This window comes from Acromyrmex echinatior, chromosome 2 (assembly GCF_024713525.1).
Source record: "Acromyrmex echinatior isolate Ae372 chromosome 2, ASM2471352v2, whole genome shotgun sequence".
In the NCBI taxonomy this organism is placed as follows: Eukaryota; Metazoa; Arthropoda; class Insecta; order Hymenoptera; family Formicidae; genus Acromyrmex; species Acromyrmex echinatior.
The window spans coordinates 10,000,866-10,017,372 of record NC_141853.1 but is presented as its reverse complement, the minus strand read 5'-3'; the positions used below and the strand labels follow the sequence as shown (position 1 = coordinate 10,017,372).

Sequence of the window (16,507 nt, the reverse complement as noted above, 5' to 3'; positions counted from 1 at the left end):
TTACGATATAATGAAGTCCAGGAATGCGACTTGATAAAATTCTATGGTCAACGACAATCGTGTCACTTAGAAAAGAAAAACTCAAGATACGTGTGAAATTTTATATTTTATGTACATTTAAAGTATATGACACATGACATCGGTTCGCGACGAATTTCTATTTTACAATGCTTTATATACGATATATTATAAATCTAATATAACATAAAATCTTTCCTTGATACTTTTACATAACTGTTTGCTTATACACAGCTAATTACTACACATTTTCGCTTCATAGACATTACGGATATCACATCTATATTAATCTCTATGTCATACTTTCAATAAAAGGAAACAAAACTGTACAAATATGAAGATATTTTTCTTTGGAATGATTCTGGCCGAATTTGCTTTCTTAGGCCAATATTAAATTCATTCGTTTTTAAATTGTACATTAAATATTTTGTAACGTAAATTTTTCCAAGCGTGTTAATTGACTGCAGAACACAGAAGTTCTCAATCTACTCGATAATCAATCAACAGGCTTGAAAAATTTGTTGTACAAAAACGGATAAATGTAATATTGGCCTTAAGCTTACGTGCTAAGACTAGAAATTAGTATGGACAGCTATATATATACATATATATGTATTATTTCTGTCATTCGTTTATCTCTAAAATTATCAAATTGACAATCGTCTGTCGATTTGATCATTTTATATTTTTTGTACTCTCGGCAAACGTAACAACACTGATTTCTATATTGCTTTCACTATTTTGTCTGTTATCTATATTATCTATGAGAAACAACGTTCATATACACATATATTTTATCATAATGCGACGTCGTGGAGACATATCAGCACTAAACGAGATTGTGTTTCTATTTTGTACATATTCTGATAAAATATATTTTAAGCAACCATTTGAATTTCAATAGTCTTATCAGAAAGTTTTTAGGCTGACTTGTTTCATCAATATATACTCAAATAAATATCTTTAAGTGATATTTTTTATTGATTAGATTATATCTTTATGACCGAGTTTACGATATATTTAATGTATACTACAAAGATATTAATACACGAATAATATAGATTTATATGTCCAAGCCAATAATCTCAATATGATATTAATAGAGATTAATATTTTACGAAATTAACAATGATATAATGATTTATCATTATATCTGTAAAAATTGTAATGTACACACAAATAATAATTATTATAATTCGATAATAGTAACTTCAATAATTGTAACTCAAATCTGTAATCAGTTACAATTGTTATTTTTCTTTCCAATTGCAAGTTTTCTTTACACTTTCCTACTTTTATAAAATTAGCTGAAATTTACGTTATTGTCATTTTCAAAATAAAATTATAATAGATGAAAGACATTTTGTGTCCACAATATACATATAAAACAAAAATTAAATGAAGAAATGGCGTGATTTCTATATCTTAGTCTCTTCCATCAATCTTCAATCACACTTTTTTTACAAATCAAGTCTACTTTTATAAAATTAGCTGAGATATTTTAGTTATTGTTATTAAAATAAAATTATAACAGACGAGACATTTGTAAATAAAACATTTCAAATAACATAAAACAGAAGAAATAATGTGGATTTGATTTTTTAACAATTCTCATCAATCTTTATTATACTTTGCAGAGAGGCTTTAAATTAGCGCTAGATTATGCTCGATTCATACAATTTATAATTCGTTTGTCATTAATAATTTGCAATTAATTAATTTTGCAATTAATAATACATTTCATTATTTGTTAATATCTTCACAATCTTTTAACGGTTCATAGTTTACAATCCAATCGTTTAAATCACTATGAACTGAACAAATTTGTGGTATAATATTTCATTTCCTTCGATTTCATAAAAAAATCATTGGCAAATCTCAAATAGCAAACTGCGAATCGCGCATAATCTGGCGCTAAATTTATATGTATACTCTACTTTAGGATAAGAAAATACGGACATATCCATGAATCCTGAATCTACATAATGGACATCTCGCAAAAACCGGTGCGCAGTTGCTACATGTTGCTAAATGTCCACAAGGTAAAAATACTATGGCTAATTCATGATCCATACAAACTTTGCATAAACGAGCTTCCTTCAATTTTCTGTTTTCCTCTTGCAAAGCCACTGCAAAAAAGCAATACGAGCTGTTTAGTTACATGTATGCACATTTCTTTCCAAGAGATTAAATTACGTTTGTATAAGATGTAGAAGACAATGATATAGCTTTACAAGAAATCTTTCACACAAAAGAATATTGCAAGAAGTTGTATCAATTAAGATTTTTTTATTAATTTTATCAACTTATTCCTGGAAATGTTGATAAAATGAACTAAATTAATAAAATTAATAAAAAAATCATCACAACTACAATAGTATGATAATGATAAAAACAATAGTAGATGAGTGGCATGTAACTGATTTCACAGATAATATACAGATAATATCATATAATAATATATGATATTTATTTGTTAACTTACTAAAATCATCTGATTCATCATCCGTTTTTTTCTTCTCGAGATCTCTTTCAAATACATCAGATTCCTGTGTATCATTTTTATTTGCGGAATTATTAGTCATTTGTATAGTAACTTGATTAAACAAATTATTCAATTCTGAAGTAGGTGAGTTAGAAGTGCTGTTATCAAGGCTAAAGATAAAAAAATATAATTCTCAATGGTACAAATATAATTCTCAACAATTCGATTATTTCTAATTACATGTAACATACGTATGCTGTATTTTATATACCTATTATTCTCTTCCATAACTTGATGGTGTAGAACATCTTGTATCAGTTGTGCAACATCAGTATACGGTATACCAACTCTTTCCATTCTGTTCTTTAGAGCTCTCTTTACTCTATCTACTTGCAACCCAATTTCAAGAGCAGCCTATATTGAGAGAAAAAAAGAAAGTCATATTAAATTAATTAATCTTAATTAAGAATAATTAAGAACATTTGAGTTACGTTTTCAAATCGCTAACAAAAAAATTTCATCATCAATGTTTTTATTATTTTCTTTATATATAAAGTTTGAATTGATAAGAATATTGCGAAGTTTTCTCTAATTTTAATGTGATACATACATATGTACAATTTGATCATTTTACTTGCCATAGCTGGAGCTGTTTCTAAAAGTTTCTCTACCTCTGCATTCGTTATTGATACATTGGGTTGTAAAACTGTCGAAAGAGATGCAACCATAGTTTTAGTGACATCTACTGGCATACTTGATTCGCTAGGTTGCGAAATTGTCGAAACAGATGCACCTAAAGTTTCTACGATATCTGTCGCAGATGCTATTGTATCATCTGGTTTGCTATTTTGTGAAGTTGAAACAGATTCAACTGAAGACTCTGTGGCATTATCTTCTGGCATGCCAGTGATAATCTGTACGAAATTTAAAAAATATCACATGTTACATGATGTATTGGGTCATCTAAAAAGTATCTGCGGTTTTTTGTCACTAGATGGTGTTGATCATCAACATCATCTAGTGACAAAAAACCGCGGATACTTTTTAGATGACCCAATATAAAATATATCTTATGTATATATTACATAATATAGACAATATATTATTTTTACAATATAAAATTTATATTATCTAACTACTTGTATTATCTAACTAAATTAATTCATAAAATCATAAAAAAGTGGAATATGACAATTACCGAAAGATCGAAATTTCTATTATCAACGCAATATTTAACAAAGTCTTGTCCACGCACAAGATTTACAAAGAAACAACTTGAAAACCATCGTGCATGTTCAACCCATACATCATCCGTTGGTTGCCAATTTCGTAATCCTCCATCGCAATGAAAACATCTAACTTGATCTTCATATCCTATATCAAATACATAAGATTAGGACAAACATTTCATGGGAAAAAAAGATCTAGTAATTTAAAAGATAAATATAATTCTGACCGCTATAATAGAATCCAGCCTCAGCTAACATTTCTGGAGTTTGCTTAAGATTTTTTGGCCATCCCTTAAACGTCTGCAATCTTTTTTCATACATTGCGAATCCTGGTCTTTGGGGTGTTTTGTGTACTTGTATTCCTGGCATATTCGTTCGACTTTCAGGCACGACACAAACAAATCCAAATAGCTCTATCGAAATAAAACTATGATTAGTAATTGATACAGTACACAAGTTTTATATATTTAGACTAAAGCAAGATTAAATATATTCATGTCTCAAGAAGTTACTAAAATAATAATATACCTTCTGCTGGTTCCAGTTTCATATAGAAATCACAATTTGGAAAATTCAATCTATGTACACTATCTGGATTGTCACCAGGTTTCCAATTCATTATGACACCTCTGCAAAATGCGCATTCCACCTGTTATTTGTACAAAATGTTATGCAAGCGTAAAATATTTTCAGATAATATATAAAACTTTATTTTTTGTAAAGTTTCTAGTAAAATTACAATAGATTTACAACAATCTCTATATATCAGGTCCATCTTTTTTTCTTACCATATCTTCATTTTGAAGATAATAAAATCCTGCCATAGCCAACTTGTGTGGATGGATAATACTTGTTTTTGGCCACTTTTGAAATGACACTATCCTTTCTACAAGAGTACCATATTCCTTAAGGGGATCCATAGATGTTTGCGGTAGGCTTGGATTGTTTTCGACATTGCTGGACCATTGTGAGTGATCATCATCCGACGATTGTTGATGCGTTGATGATTCTGCAGCAGCGTTTTCAGCTATGCCAGGTATGAAGGGAATGTTGATAGTGTTGGTCGGTGCGAGGACGAAAGGACATTTAGGCGCTTTCGTTCGATGACGAACCATAACATGATCACCATAATTCCAGTCGGATATCCTCGTGCCACAAAAAAAACATTGAACCTCTAGGTCATGTCCGGTGTAATAGAATCCCGCTTTCGCAAGACGCGTTGGATCGACAGCGGCGTTAGCCGGCCACTTGCCACGAAACGTTCTGAGCCTGTTTTCCTCGACGTTCATTTTCGTCGAGTCAGATTATTGTCTGCATTGATAAGGAAATAAATCGCTGAATCTATGTCAAACCTATTTCAGTATGAATTATATTGAAATAGATTAATTAACATAGATTTCAGCGATTTATTTCTACTAGGGAACTCATAGCAAATCAACTTGATAAATTTTTTTAATTATCAGCTGATTAAAATGAGACTTATTTAGTAAGTGACATTGCTGAATTTTAACAAGTCTTTAATGACAGTTTGCTGAATTGTTAAACACATCTCGAACATGTAACACAAGTCAAATAATTACGATTATCGATTTAGGGATACAACATGCAAAATGTATAGGCTGTATTTAGCAAAAGAAAATTAGAGAAAACCGATTATTGATCGAGTGAAACTTAATGATTTCAAAAAGAAACCCAAAAACTCGTTGCTATCAAGTGCTGTCAAGTGCTGTGAGCTGACACCAGCTGACATCCATTAAGGGCACTTCGCCACTTCCAGCCTTTTTCATATCTTGTAGAATTCATTACAAGTATCAAAACAACAGTCTGTAAATTAGCGAAACAACGTCCACTTTAACGATATGAAAAATTGATATCATATCTATTTTACAACATTGTAGATAAAACGTAGTATCTATTGATCTGTAGATTCAACACTGTAAAAAATAATTAGTAAAATGCGTATTTCCTATTTTCTACGAATAAAGAGCATGCATTGGCAACATTTGTTAGCACGGATATCCACCTCATCCATTTTCGATACTACGACAGTATTTCCAAATAGATGTGGTACACTCACCAACTAAAAGGTTGCAACAGCTTTTTTTTCTATTGCTGTTTTCAAAATGCAGCCTATTCACCGAGCGATTAGTCTTTATCTATGGATCCATAAGTAAGAACCAATCGCTCGGTGAGTAGACTGAATTCCGAAACCCTCAAAAAAAAGTTGCTACCTTTTATGCCCATTTCACATGCTCCTATTTCCTCCAATTATAGCTCTTATTCACTCAAACTCGCTCGTTGAAATGAATAGGAGTTACGAACATGTTGAAGCATGTTGGAGTAATCTAAATAATCTTTGTTTGCGTCGCATACCCCAGCAAACGAGAATGGATTGAAATGAATTGAAATGGACTCAGATTTTCAGAAATATTGATTCACGAATGTTAAAATGAATGCTTTTCAATCCTGAATGCATTTTTATTCATTTATAGGAATTGCATGGAGCATACCTCTATTCCTTTCAATCTAAAAATAATATTAGCTTTTTCTGTGCACAACACACACATTGTGAATACTGTTCAATTCAAAATTTTGAATAGGAAATGCAGTTTTTTAATCCAATTGCATCTAATTGAATCTAATTGAATATAATTAAATCCAAAAAAATAGTATTCGCTATTTAAAATACGCATTCGGGTAGAAAAAAATTTCAATTCATTTTAATTCATTCTCGTTTGCTGGGATGCGATGCAAACAAATCTTTAGTTTCTATTACCGCTAAAATGGATGTTGGTGTAAGGAAGGGTTTTAAAATTTTAAATGTCGAATGGTTCTCCTTCAAAGGGACAGAGTGGCAAATGTATATAGAATGGAAGTTTTAGAGATGGAAAATAAACGCAAACTGTAAATATAATTTATAATTGATAATCATTCACGTCACTTTTAACATTTCGATACTTTTGTACGATTCGAATAAAATAACGACTTTCTTTTCAATATTCGAAAGGATTGCTGTTCGAATACGTGTGTATACTGTCTCCTTTGATTGGACGCGGGCATCAAAGCTCCAAGGCATGGAAGAGATTGGAGAAAACTGGTCACGTGACCATCCTGATTGGACGCGGGCATTCACGTGATGCAATTTACTACTCTTTTCTTTTGAGGCTCTCTAGTTCGAACGTGCCACGAAAAAAAGGAATTTAAGAATTATTGTTCCTTCCATATGTACAAAGAAAGAAGAATAAGGGAGAAATTTATTGAAAAATCATTTTGATACAGAATGCTCGATAATTCAATGCTTGAATCATGCTGGGTACATTGGCCCTCGATTCTTATCTATCTGTAATTATTTTTGGATCATCGAAGAACGACTCCTTGGCGTGATACATGAACTGCCACAAACTGAACAAATGTTCAAAGACAGACTGATTTGTTTTGCTGTTAATTCGAATGATACATTATCTGATGAAGTGCTTTATCAGATGCTTTCCATGTTGAATATGAATTTTAACTCGGTTGTAATCAAAGGACAAAATATAGTTGTAATGAATGAGGGAATCCATCCATATATTCTGGATCGACCAGCAAGTGGTATCGTCGAATTTTACAAAAGACATAGGAGCTCATTACAATAACATCTTACATGCTTAAACGCATATCTTTAAAAGTATACTTATTCATGTAGTAAAATCGTAAATTTGTATCAATTATTGATAATGTCATCATTCTGCAATTATCCCTGAACTCCTGGGATCCCATTTCCCATCGATGGTCTCGAAAATTTATCCGTGACCGGCTGCATTGACGAGATAGCTGTTTTAAAGGTCGTCGGTTCTGAGCAAATGTTCATGATTATTAATGGGGCCCGGAGATAATTGAAGAACGATAACATTACTGACAATTAATAAAAATTTATGTCTATTGACATAAATATTTTCATAATACATTATTAAATTTGTGATTTTTTTATTATATAAATACTGTATAAATAAGTATGCATACTTTTAATGCTATAATATCTTATATATACAATGTATTGCCGAAAAATTATAATTTTTTCTCTCCAGTTATCATCTCCGATATTGATAATCAAACTCGAATGATAACATCATTAAAACGATTAAAATCATAGTTTTAAATAAAAATCGAGTATTATTAAGTTTTAAACATATGTACATGTCTAAGAAACTAATAAATCATAAAATTAGTACATATTATTAATTTCTTATTCTTGATCACTTAAATTTTAACAGACACGCGACTTTCATAAATGTCGACCATCTCTAAAGGTACCTTTTCATGTTGACGTTCGACGCTCATTTTCAGTGTCAAAATAAGTCTCGTGATAGAAATTGACGAATATCAAGCGTCAATTTTGATCACGTGATCTATTTTGACTGAAAATGAGCGTCAGCATGAACAGTCACCTTAATAGTATCTTGTCGGTAACGTAACCAAACATCTGTTTTTTATTGCTACACTTTCTGAACTGATACAGTGCAATAAGATGAAGTGACACAAACATATATTGTATTTGTTTCGCTTCAACTTATTGCACCGGTTCAAAGTACAGCAATAAAAAATAGATCTCAAGAAACACCATTTTGCGTTGTTTTATGCTGATAGTAACCTCTAAGCGACTGTACATTAAGAGATAAGATATTTCTATTTTAATAAATCTATTATTATTATGGCGACTATAACAAGATTAACTAAAGTAAGTAACGACCCAAGCAAAACAACAAGTCAAAATGACATTAAAATGAATCGAAAATGATTGAAAAATTTTAATGATTATTTTGGAATTATTTTGACATCATTTTGATTTCATAATGACTTGTTCTGCTTGGGGATTAATTAAAATTGCTTTTTGATTTATATACATTTCGATTTTTTTTTAGTTATAATTATAAAGCACATTGTGTTACTTTTATACGTAATCTACTTTATATGTAATCTACTTTGCATTATAATCATATATCAGATAAAGTAATTTGTTATTTATATCAAGTATGACTTTTATAATTTTAATACATGTTTTTTATAAGTTTTAAAAAGATTTAATTTTTAAGTTTAATTAAAGATATACAGGAAATTTTGTTTAAATGATTTTTTTCAGATGAATTTTATGAGCAAGCGTTTGTACAGTTCGAAGGTCAAATTAAATGATGTTGTGATAGTTAGTGCTGTACGTACCCCAATGGGTTCATTCCTTGGCTCTCTGTCAAGCATGTCAGCTACTAAGCTTGGTGCGGTAGCTATACAAGTAAGGATTCATGGAAACATATAATTAATATTTATATTTAATCATATAATACAATGTAAGTGATTAGTAATTAAATTATTTTTTTCAGGCAGCTATTGAAAGAGCTGGTATTGCCAAAGAACAAGTTAAAGAGATATATATGGGCAACGTTTGTCAAGCTTTTTTGGGTCAAGCACCAGCGAGGCAGGCTGCATTATTTGCAGGTATTGAAAATGCATTCATTTTTTTAATAGTTATATTTTACAAATTTTTACAATAATAACAAAATTTTTGGACAAATTGCATAGAAAAATGTTAAAATTTATTATGGCTATTTTCCGTTTAGGAGACAATTTACACATATGTTGTTTTATTTAATTATTCATTGCCGAGAAGAATAGAATAACGTTTGTGTTGACTGCATCTCCTAAAAGAAAAATATTTTATAAAATATTAATGAAATTTAATATATTTGTTATTAGGTCTTCCAACATCAACAATATGTACAACAGTAAACAAAGTTTGTGCAAGTGGCATGAAAAGTGTCATGTTAGGTTCCCAGTCTCTACAATGTGGTCATCAAGATATTGTTTTAGCCGGTGGTATGGAATCTATGTCTAATGTGCCATATTATTTATCACGTGGTGAGACGTCATATGGTGGAGTAAAACTTGAGGTTGAGTAATCCCTGTATTTATTTTTCCTATTAATTTCTATATATGTATCGTTACAAAACAAAAATGTCTATACATTTACATTTATACAAATGATTAACATAAAAAAATTTAACAGGATGGAATTGTGTTCGATGGATTGACTGATGTTTACAATAAATGTCACATGGGTAACTGTACTGAAAACACGGCTAAAAAATTTAATATTACTCGTCAGCAACAAGATGAATATGCCATCAGCAGTTACAAACGCAGTGCAGCAGCTTATGATAATAATGTATTTAAAGATGAACTTGTATCTGTTAACGTGCCTCAAAAAAAGGGCAAACCAGATGTAAGTTTTACTACAGATGAAGAATATAAAAGAGTCAACTTCGAGAAGTTTAGCAAATTGAATACAGTTTTTCAGGTAAAGTTGTACATACTTTACTAATTTATTTGTATTTAAAGTTTTTGTTTAATATATACTTCCTCTACATATGTATTCTTATTTGTATGTGCAGAAAGAGAATGGTACAGTGACAGCTGGAAACGCGTCTACTCTAAATGATGGTGCTGCTGCTTTAATCTTGATGACCAGTGATGTCGCTCAAAAATTGAATCTCAAGCCTTTGGCTAGGATTGTCGCTTTTCAGGATGCGGCAACGGATCCTATAGATTTTCCAATTGCACCGGCTTTTGCAGTGCCATCGGTGAGTTCTTCTATTGATATTAATTTTTTATAATAGGAAAATACTAAAATTTTTGTTTTCATGTCTTTAGCTGCTTCAAAATGCTGGGGTTAATAAGAATGATATAGCTCTGTGGGAAATCAATGAAGCATTTAGCGCGGTGGTTGTGGCAAATCAGAAATTACTCGACATTGATCCTGCCAAGGTAAATGTTCACGGTGGTGCTGTTTCACTTGGACATCCCATAGGGTGAGTTATTTGAATACATTTTATTGTTTCGTACACCTTAATGCGTATTATAAAATTAATATAAACTTTATAGCATGTCAGGAGCACGTATCGTAGTACACTTGGCGCATGCACTTAAGGCTGGAGAAAAAGGCGTCGCATCAATTTGCAACGGGGGTGGTGGAGCGTCATCAATCCTGATTGAAAAATTGTAAGTTCGAAGATTATCACGGATGCCATTTCCATTTGCACAAACTGGACAATCTATTTTTAATATCGCGATAATATGAATTATATTATATGTTATTATATGTACATAAAAAAAAGCAGTTATTTTTATACTAAACGGTACGTTATTAAAGTACTGTATTGTATAATTGTTAACTAGTTGTTAAAATACTGTAACTGAAAAGCTTTTCTTATTTGTATAAGATTATTGTTTTATAGAGTATTTTACACTTTTCTACGATATATATATATATATATATATAGAATGGCTTTTGAATACATAGAAGTATTTAAAAATTTTTTACGATATATTTTTATTATACATTTTATTGTACTGCACATGTCTCGTTGCATTATATATTTTGTTGTATGAATGTATAGAAATAAACTGTTTTACATCAGTAACTTGATTAATTTTCTTGACTTTTATGTTGAATTGTAATGTGCAAAGGAGATCTCTCAAAAGTGGAAGCATGTTATATGATTTTTAGGTCTCATCCGATATCTTCTCCACCAAAATTAACATTGTACACAAAGAGCCCGTGTCTGCTTTGCGACGTTTTAAAGAACGAACTGCGTTTACATTTCGCCAGTCGTTATCATTTGGAAGAAGTTGATATAGCTGCTCAAGGAAACGAACAGTATTTCCAGTTGTATAAGTATGATATACCAGTCCTCTTTTTAGAAGGTCAGTATCTGTGCAAACATCGGTTAGATGCCGACTTGTTAGAAAGGAGACTTGATGAATTGGTTTCAAGGAAAGATAAATGTACACATTAATAAGATGTTAAAACTTGTTCTATTGTTACATTCGTTCAAATGTCAATTTTATTATATATGCCATGTAATAAAATTTTATTTTGTATATATAATAAGATATACATATACATATTATTAAATATGTGTAAAATATATAGAAAAAATCACATGTTTAGTTTACACAGATTATATCATTTTGATAAAATTCGAAAAACTTCAAAAAAATATTTTTATAACATTTTGTACAACAATAATATCATTCAATAAAAAAATCTACACGAACGAAGATAATCGTTCCTCATACTTTTTTTTTAGCACTGGTGAATATAATTCTATTTACCAAATTGTTCTATCAGGTTAATATTTTAATGTATTTTGACATTAATAAATCACGTATCATATGTTTTAAAAGATATTTTTATGATTAATATAAGATCTGTTGCATCAAAATTACAATTTACATAGGCTATTAAGAATCTATCAAATATTTTTTAATTATAATTGATAAAACAAATTCCTTTTAAAGACTGATAGTTCTAACATTAATTATGATTAATAAAATTTCTCCAAATCTTTTCTTTAATCAAATATATATATATATATATAAAGGATTACAAATCTGTTTACCTTTTCCGAACAAATAACTTTTATTGAAAATCTTCTACGTTTCTTTTCTGTTTTATTAATCTCATTTATATTTAATCGTGCATGTAGGTTGTAAGTTTATGGCTATGGTTGCACCCTTGAGTTGTGACAGGGTCTTGTGATTGTCCGCAAATGGCATGGCTGGACCCGAGGCTCAACCAATCTCGAGCTTCCATATCCGCCTTCGCATCCGTTCTCTCTTTTTATTTCTCTCTCTCTCTCTCTCTCTCTCTCTCTCTCTCTCTCTCTCTCTCCACTCTTTCTCTTCACAATGTTTCGTCTTCTCTCTCTACCTTGCTTTTATAACAAAGAAACCAAAAAATAATGCGATGCGAGGTTTCCACAATTCTGTTGTCGATTGCTATTCACAAATTAAATTATTATAGTTATATCGGACTATAGTTATTCAACAAGTTAAAATCTCGATAATCATTTCCTCTGTATCGGACCAAGCGATGCTTCAAATTATTTAAATACAGAATCGAAAAATCGGTATAATCCCAATAAATTCGAAATTCGACGCACATGAATACAAAATTTCAATACAATCTCTAGCGCTGCGATGATAGAATCGTATGTGATGTGACGATAGAGACCTACATTGTTTTTGTGCGAAAGAGAATACGCGAACAATTTACATCGATGTGATTTATTTCTTTTCGCTTTTCTCTCCGTTCCTATCTGTCAATCTTTCCTGTCTCTCACAGATATCAGTCAAACGCTCTTTTTCCGGCAGGTATCGAGATTTCGAAAGGAACGCTCATCGATCGGGATGCTTTTATTAAATTAGCAAAACTAAATACTTGTAAGTAATTATAAATAAATTGCAAAGTATTTCGCGAATTCATTTTGAATCTCAAAGCGTCTATCGTTCAATCAACTAAGAATACATTTTCTTGGTGGATTCTAATAGTGAATTCGGCCGCATTACTCTGGATTAGTGCATATTAAAATTTTAGTTACTGTTTCTTTTAAACTATAATAATTTGATTCAGAAAACTAATCCACTTTGTTAAAAAAAAAAAAACTTTATTTTAGTTTAATAAATATATAAAAATGAGAGAACAAGACTATGTTGTTTTATTAAAATAAAAGTTTTTTTATGTGTGTCCAAAAATGATACACACAGTTTCTTATTAATTGTGTACTTTTTTTGGTACACATAACAGTTAAAATATTAAAAAGATTTCTCCATATAAAGTATCTAAATGCAGTGACATAATTAACTTTGCCAATTTAAATAATACATATACTCTATTAAATAATACAATATAACAATGTTATTATATTGGACATTGAATCGTTCGAAATATTCATGTTACGCTTTTACATTTAACTTTGCAAATTTCACAATTTCATACATAAGAATTTTTAAAATGCACTAATTATCTAATATAATACAAGTGCACTTGGCACTCTGGATCGCTTTACGCTATCCCTCACGTGTTTATTTATGATTCTAATTGATATCTAATACACATTCTATTGGTAATCGCATTCTTAAACATCGATCGATACTCTACAATAAGTGTCACGAGGGTCAACGATATCATTGGAGCAACAGTTCTGTCTCTCGATTCTTGCGTCCGTCTCGGCTTCTTACCTGTTTCTTTCGTTCCAACCCTCTTTCCCTTCCCCATTCCCATCCTCCACCTTCAGATCCTTGCATTTCTCTCTCTCTCTCTCTCTCTCCCTCTCTCGGACATTCTCGTTCTCCCTTTCTCTACGATAGACCGGACCCGCGATCTCTCTCTTTCTCTCTTTATTTTTCCCCTTCCGCCACTTCGCGCGTGCGTGCGTGTGGGTGCGTGGATCGGCGGTTGAATTGGTGAACGGACGAATGCGGACTTGCAGTCCGTTGCTCGCAGTCGGCAGCTCGTTCCTCCTCAGTGCGTGCCTTACATGGGCACCGTGAAGTACTCGTCTTAAAACCCATAGAGCTGTTGCGTGGCACGCGCTCGTTGCGCTAGAAGGAAAGAAAAAAAAAAACGAGAGAAGATCGACAGATACAAAGGGGAGGAAGAAAGAGTTGAATTTGAGGGGGGAGGAACGAAGGGGAAAGACGACAAGGGAGAAAAACTTGGAGGACAAAGAGGGAGAGAGAAAGAGAGGGGAGGGGAGGAACGAGTCGACAGAGAAGGAGAGTAAATAAGTGTGCGAGAGAAAGGGGACGGAGGAAAGAAAGAGGGAGAGGGAGAGAGAAAAAACACGAAAGGGGAGAGAGAGAGAGACGAGCGGATCGTCTCTCCAAGCGAATCGCCGGCGAAGGGGCGAGTATCTCTCGCGCGCGTCTCGCGAGTGCATCGCGAGTTTGGATTTTCGCGTCTCGCGACTGCATTTGAATAATAGCGAAAAAAAGTAATAAAGAGAGAACGAAAGAAAAAAAAGGGGGGAAACCGTCCTCGATCGGATCCACGGGAAATTGTTTACTCCGAAGTTCCTAAAGGTGTCTCTGAGAACTGTTGTCAATTGTGATGGATCCGGAGTGAAGTAATACTTTATTATATATTATCGATTTCGTTATCGATCGACATCCCTCCGGCCTTCAATTCGCGTGACTGCCGTGATTGCCGAATCCGGCCGAGGCAAGGGACACAATAAAATTCACCGCGTTCGTCGACCGCGAGACTCACCGGTTGGTATGAGTCACCCTCGCCCGACCCGGTTTTGTTATCGAGGTGAACGTGGCAAATGTTAATCGAAGCGAGAAAGGTCTCCTACCGGAGATCGAGCGCGCGAATCGATCGATCGCGTCTCCGTTGACGCGTCGTGTACTTGCGACGCGAGAAGTGACTGCGAATCGCGTTATTTTTTTAATTACAATGCTTGAATGGTAAGCACAATCACGCTAGCCGGCGTAGATTTTTCGGGAGCTTTCAGCTTTGCGTCGGGAAAGAACTCTGAACCGAAACGGGATTTTGAGCGAGAGATGTAGAGAACAAAAGAGCGAAAAAAAAATCTCTTTGAATTTGAGAGAAGAATCTGGAAGAATCTCTTATCTTGATGAGAGAAGTTCGAGCGAACAGGATTTCTTGAGAGTGATTTCACTTGAGAGAGAAAGAGAGGGAGAGAGAGAGAGAGAGAGAGAGAGAGAGAGAGAGAGAGAGAGGGAGCACTTGTTAGTATTCTAGAACTGTCTTCTAAGAACGAGCAAGTTGAAATAAAAGTGATATAAAGAACAAAGAAGATTTACAATACAATTTAATTGCGAAGAAGAAAGAAAATCATACATGTATAAACTTGAAAATAAAATCAAATAAAATAAAAATAGAATACAAAATATGAGATAAGTACAGATGACGAGAATTCAAGTATCACAAGTTGCATAGCTAAGTTTTACCTCGCCTTTGTAAAGAGAGAGAAAAAGAGAGAGAAAGAGCGAGGGGAAGGGAGACAGAAAGAGAGAGAGAGAGAGAGAGGGAGAGAGAGAGAGAGAGAGAGAAAGATCGCCACTTTCCTGAGTCGAGTTCAAGAACAGGAAAGGGAGCGGGTGGAGAAAGGGCGGGGATAGAGGGGTCATAAAAGCGGTCATGCAACGAGAATGGTGACGAAAACTATATGCTGTTGCGTCGCTATACGATTTTTATACGGTTCTCGAACAAGGTCGTGCGCGAGTGGAATGACCGTGATTTAAACCCGTGAATTATCGCGCCCGCGTGCGTGCGTGCGTGCGTGCGTGCGTGGTGCGTGCACGCGCACGCGTACGTGTCCGCGCCCGGTTCGACCGGGCGGACAAGCGAGCGGACAATAAGGGAACAACGAGGGAAGGAACCCGTTCGTTGTCTTTTCTTCCAATCCGACAAATGCCAGCTGCCCTTCGGTCCGCTTCGGTACAACTCGCCACGCGGACCTTCTGCGCTACGTGATCACCTCTGGACGTCCCACGAGTGACACGCAGGTATGTATAAATAGAAATCGAAATGTACGAACACGTATCTATATACATACGCGAACGGCGAGAGTGACTCTCGACTAGTCGCAGCATTGCGCGACTCGACCTCTCCAAGAATGACGCAAGAGAGAACAGTCGTTCTCTTTTTTTCTCTCTCTATGGAAAAACCGTGCGTCAGAAAGCAACAGAAATTATTAACAATAATTTTTTATGCATTTTACTCGGGCTATTCCAGAAGCATATAATAAATTTTTTGCGAGCAACGAGCTTCGTTGATTATAAATTATCCTTTTTTTCGATGAAATCGAAATGCAACCTCCTACGCTTTGTGCTGATCGGTTTCTTCAGTTTTATTTAAAAATAGAATTTAAAGGACGTATTGAATTTATACGGAGTTACGATATTAATAAAATAACCCGTACAGCATAGAAGC

At 33.2% G+C, this 16,507-nt stretch overlaps 3 protein-coding genes across 11 annotated transcripts in view; 2 read left to right on the top strand and 1 right to left on the bottom strand.

Moving 5' to 3' along the window:
* Positions 1–87: 87 nt before the first annotated feature.
* Positions 88–5,929, bottom strand: Diap2 (Death-associated inhibitor of apoptosis 2). 7 transcript variants are annotated; one of them, XM_011059482.2, is made up of 10 exons: positions 5,810–5,929; positions 5,425–5,666; positions 4,521–5,084; positions 4,261–4,381; positions 3,960–4,145; positions 3,702–3,877; positions 3,142–3,417; positions 2,775–2,917; positions 2,504–2,673; positions 88–2,147 (listed from the first exon to the last, which is right to left on the bottom strand). In XM_011059482.2, the coding sequence occupies exons 3-10, from the start codon at positions 5,019–5,021 to the stop codon at positions 1,957–1,959; spliced, it is 1,764 nt and encodes a 587-aa protein (XP_011057784.1). In that variant the 5' UTR covers positions 5,022–5,084; positions 5,425–5,666; positions 5,810–5,929; the 3' UTR covers positions 88–1,956. The 7 variants fall into 7 exon arrangements, with proteins under 7 accessions (XP_011057784.1, XP_011057786.1, XP_087272793.1 ...); XM_011059484.2 differs by having other exon boundaries at positions 4,521–5,073; XM_087416667.1 differs by having other exon boundaries at positions 4,521–5,043.
* A 2,279-nt stretch (positions 5,930–8,208) lies between these two features.
* Acat1 (Acetyl-CoA acetyltransferase 1) lies at positions 8,209–11,822 on the top strand. The gene is made up of 9 exons (XM_011059480.2): positions 8,209–8,449; positions 8,852–8,998; positions 9,087–9,201; positions 9,460–9,653; positions 9,770–10,060; positions 10,155–10,343; positions 10,414–10,571; positions 10,645–10,761; positions 11,270–11,822. The coding sequence occupies exons 1-9, from the start codon at positions 8,423–8,425 to the stop codon at positions 11,556–11,558; spliced, it is 1,527 nt and encodes a 508-aa protein (XP_011057782.1). The 5' UTR covers positions 8,209–8,422; the 3' UTR covers positions 11,559–11,822.
* Positions 11,823–14,170: 2,348 nt separating this feature from the next.
* Positions 14,171–16,507, top strand: part of bdg (sodium-dependent transporter bedraggled) — a 76,729-nt gene continuing 74,392 nt past the window's right edge. For all 3 annotated transcript variants that reach the window (XM_011059592.2, XM_087416663.1, XM_087416662.1), the window contains exon 1: positions 14,171–16,080. The gene's annotated coding sequence lies outside the window, so the exon portion shown is untranslated. The remainder of the gene's footprint in view (positions 16,081–16,507) is intronic.

Bases quoted from the DNA above. Each gene is read 5' to 3' on its own strand.
- Acat1 (XM_011059480.2), top strand. From the start codon at position 8,423: ATGGCGACTATAACAAGATTAACTAAA. The intron at 8,450-8,851 runs GTAAGTAACGAC...GATTTTTTTCAG, and splicing joins CTATAACAAGATTAACTAAA to ATGAATTTTATGAGCAAGCG. The intron at 10,344-10,413 runs GTGAGTTCTTCT...TCATGTCTTTAG, and splicing joins CGGCTTTTGCAGTGCCATCG to CTGCTTCAAAATGCTGGGGT.
- Diap2 (XM_087416665.1), bottom strand. From the start codon at position 5,021: ATGAACGTCGAGGAAAACAGGCTCAGAACGTTTCGTGGCAAGTGGCCG. The intron at 4,146-4,260 runs GTATATTATTAT...TTATTTCGATAG, and splicing joins GAAACTGGAACCAGCAGAAG to AGCTATTTGGATTTGTTTGT. The intron at 2,674-2,774 runs GTATATAAAATA...TTTTATCTTTAG, and splicing joins GTTATGGAAGAGAATAATAG to CCTTGATAACAGCACTTCTA.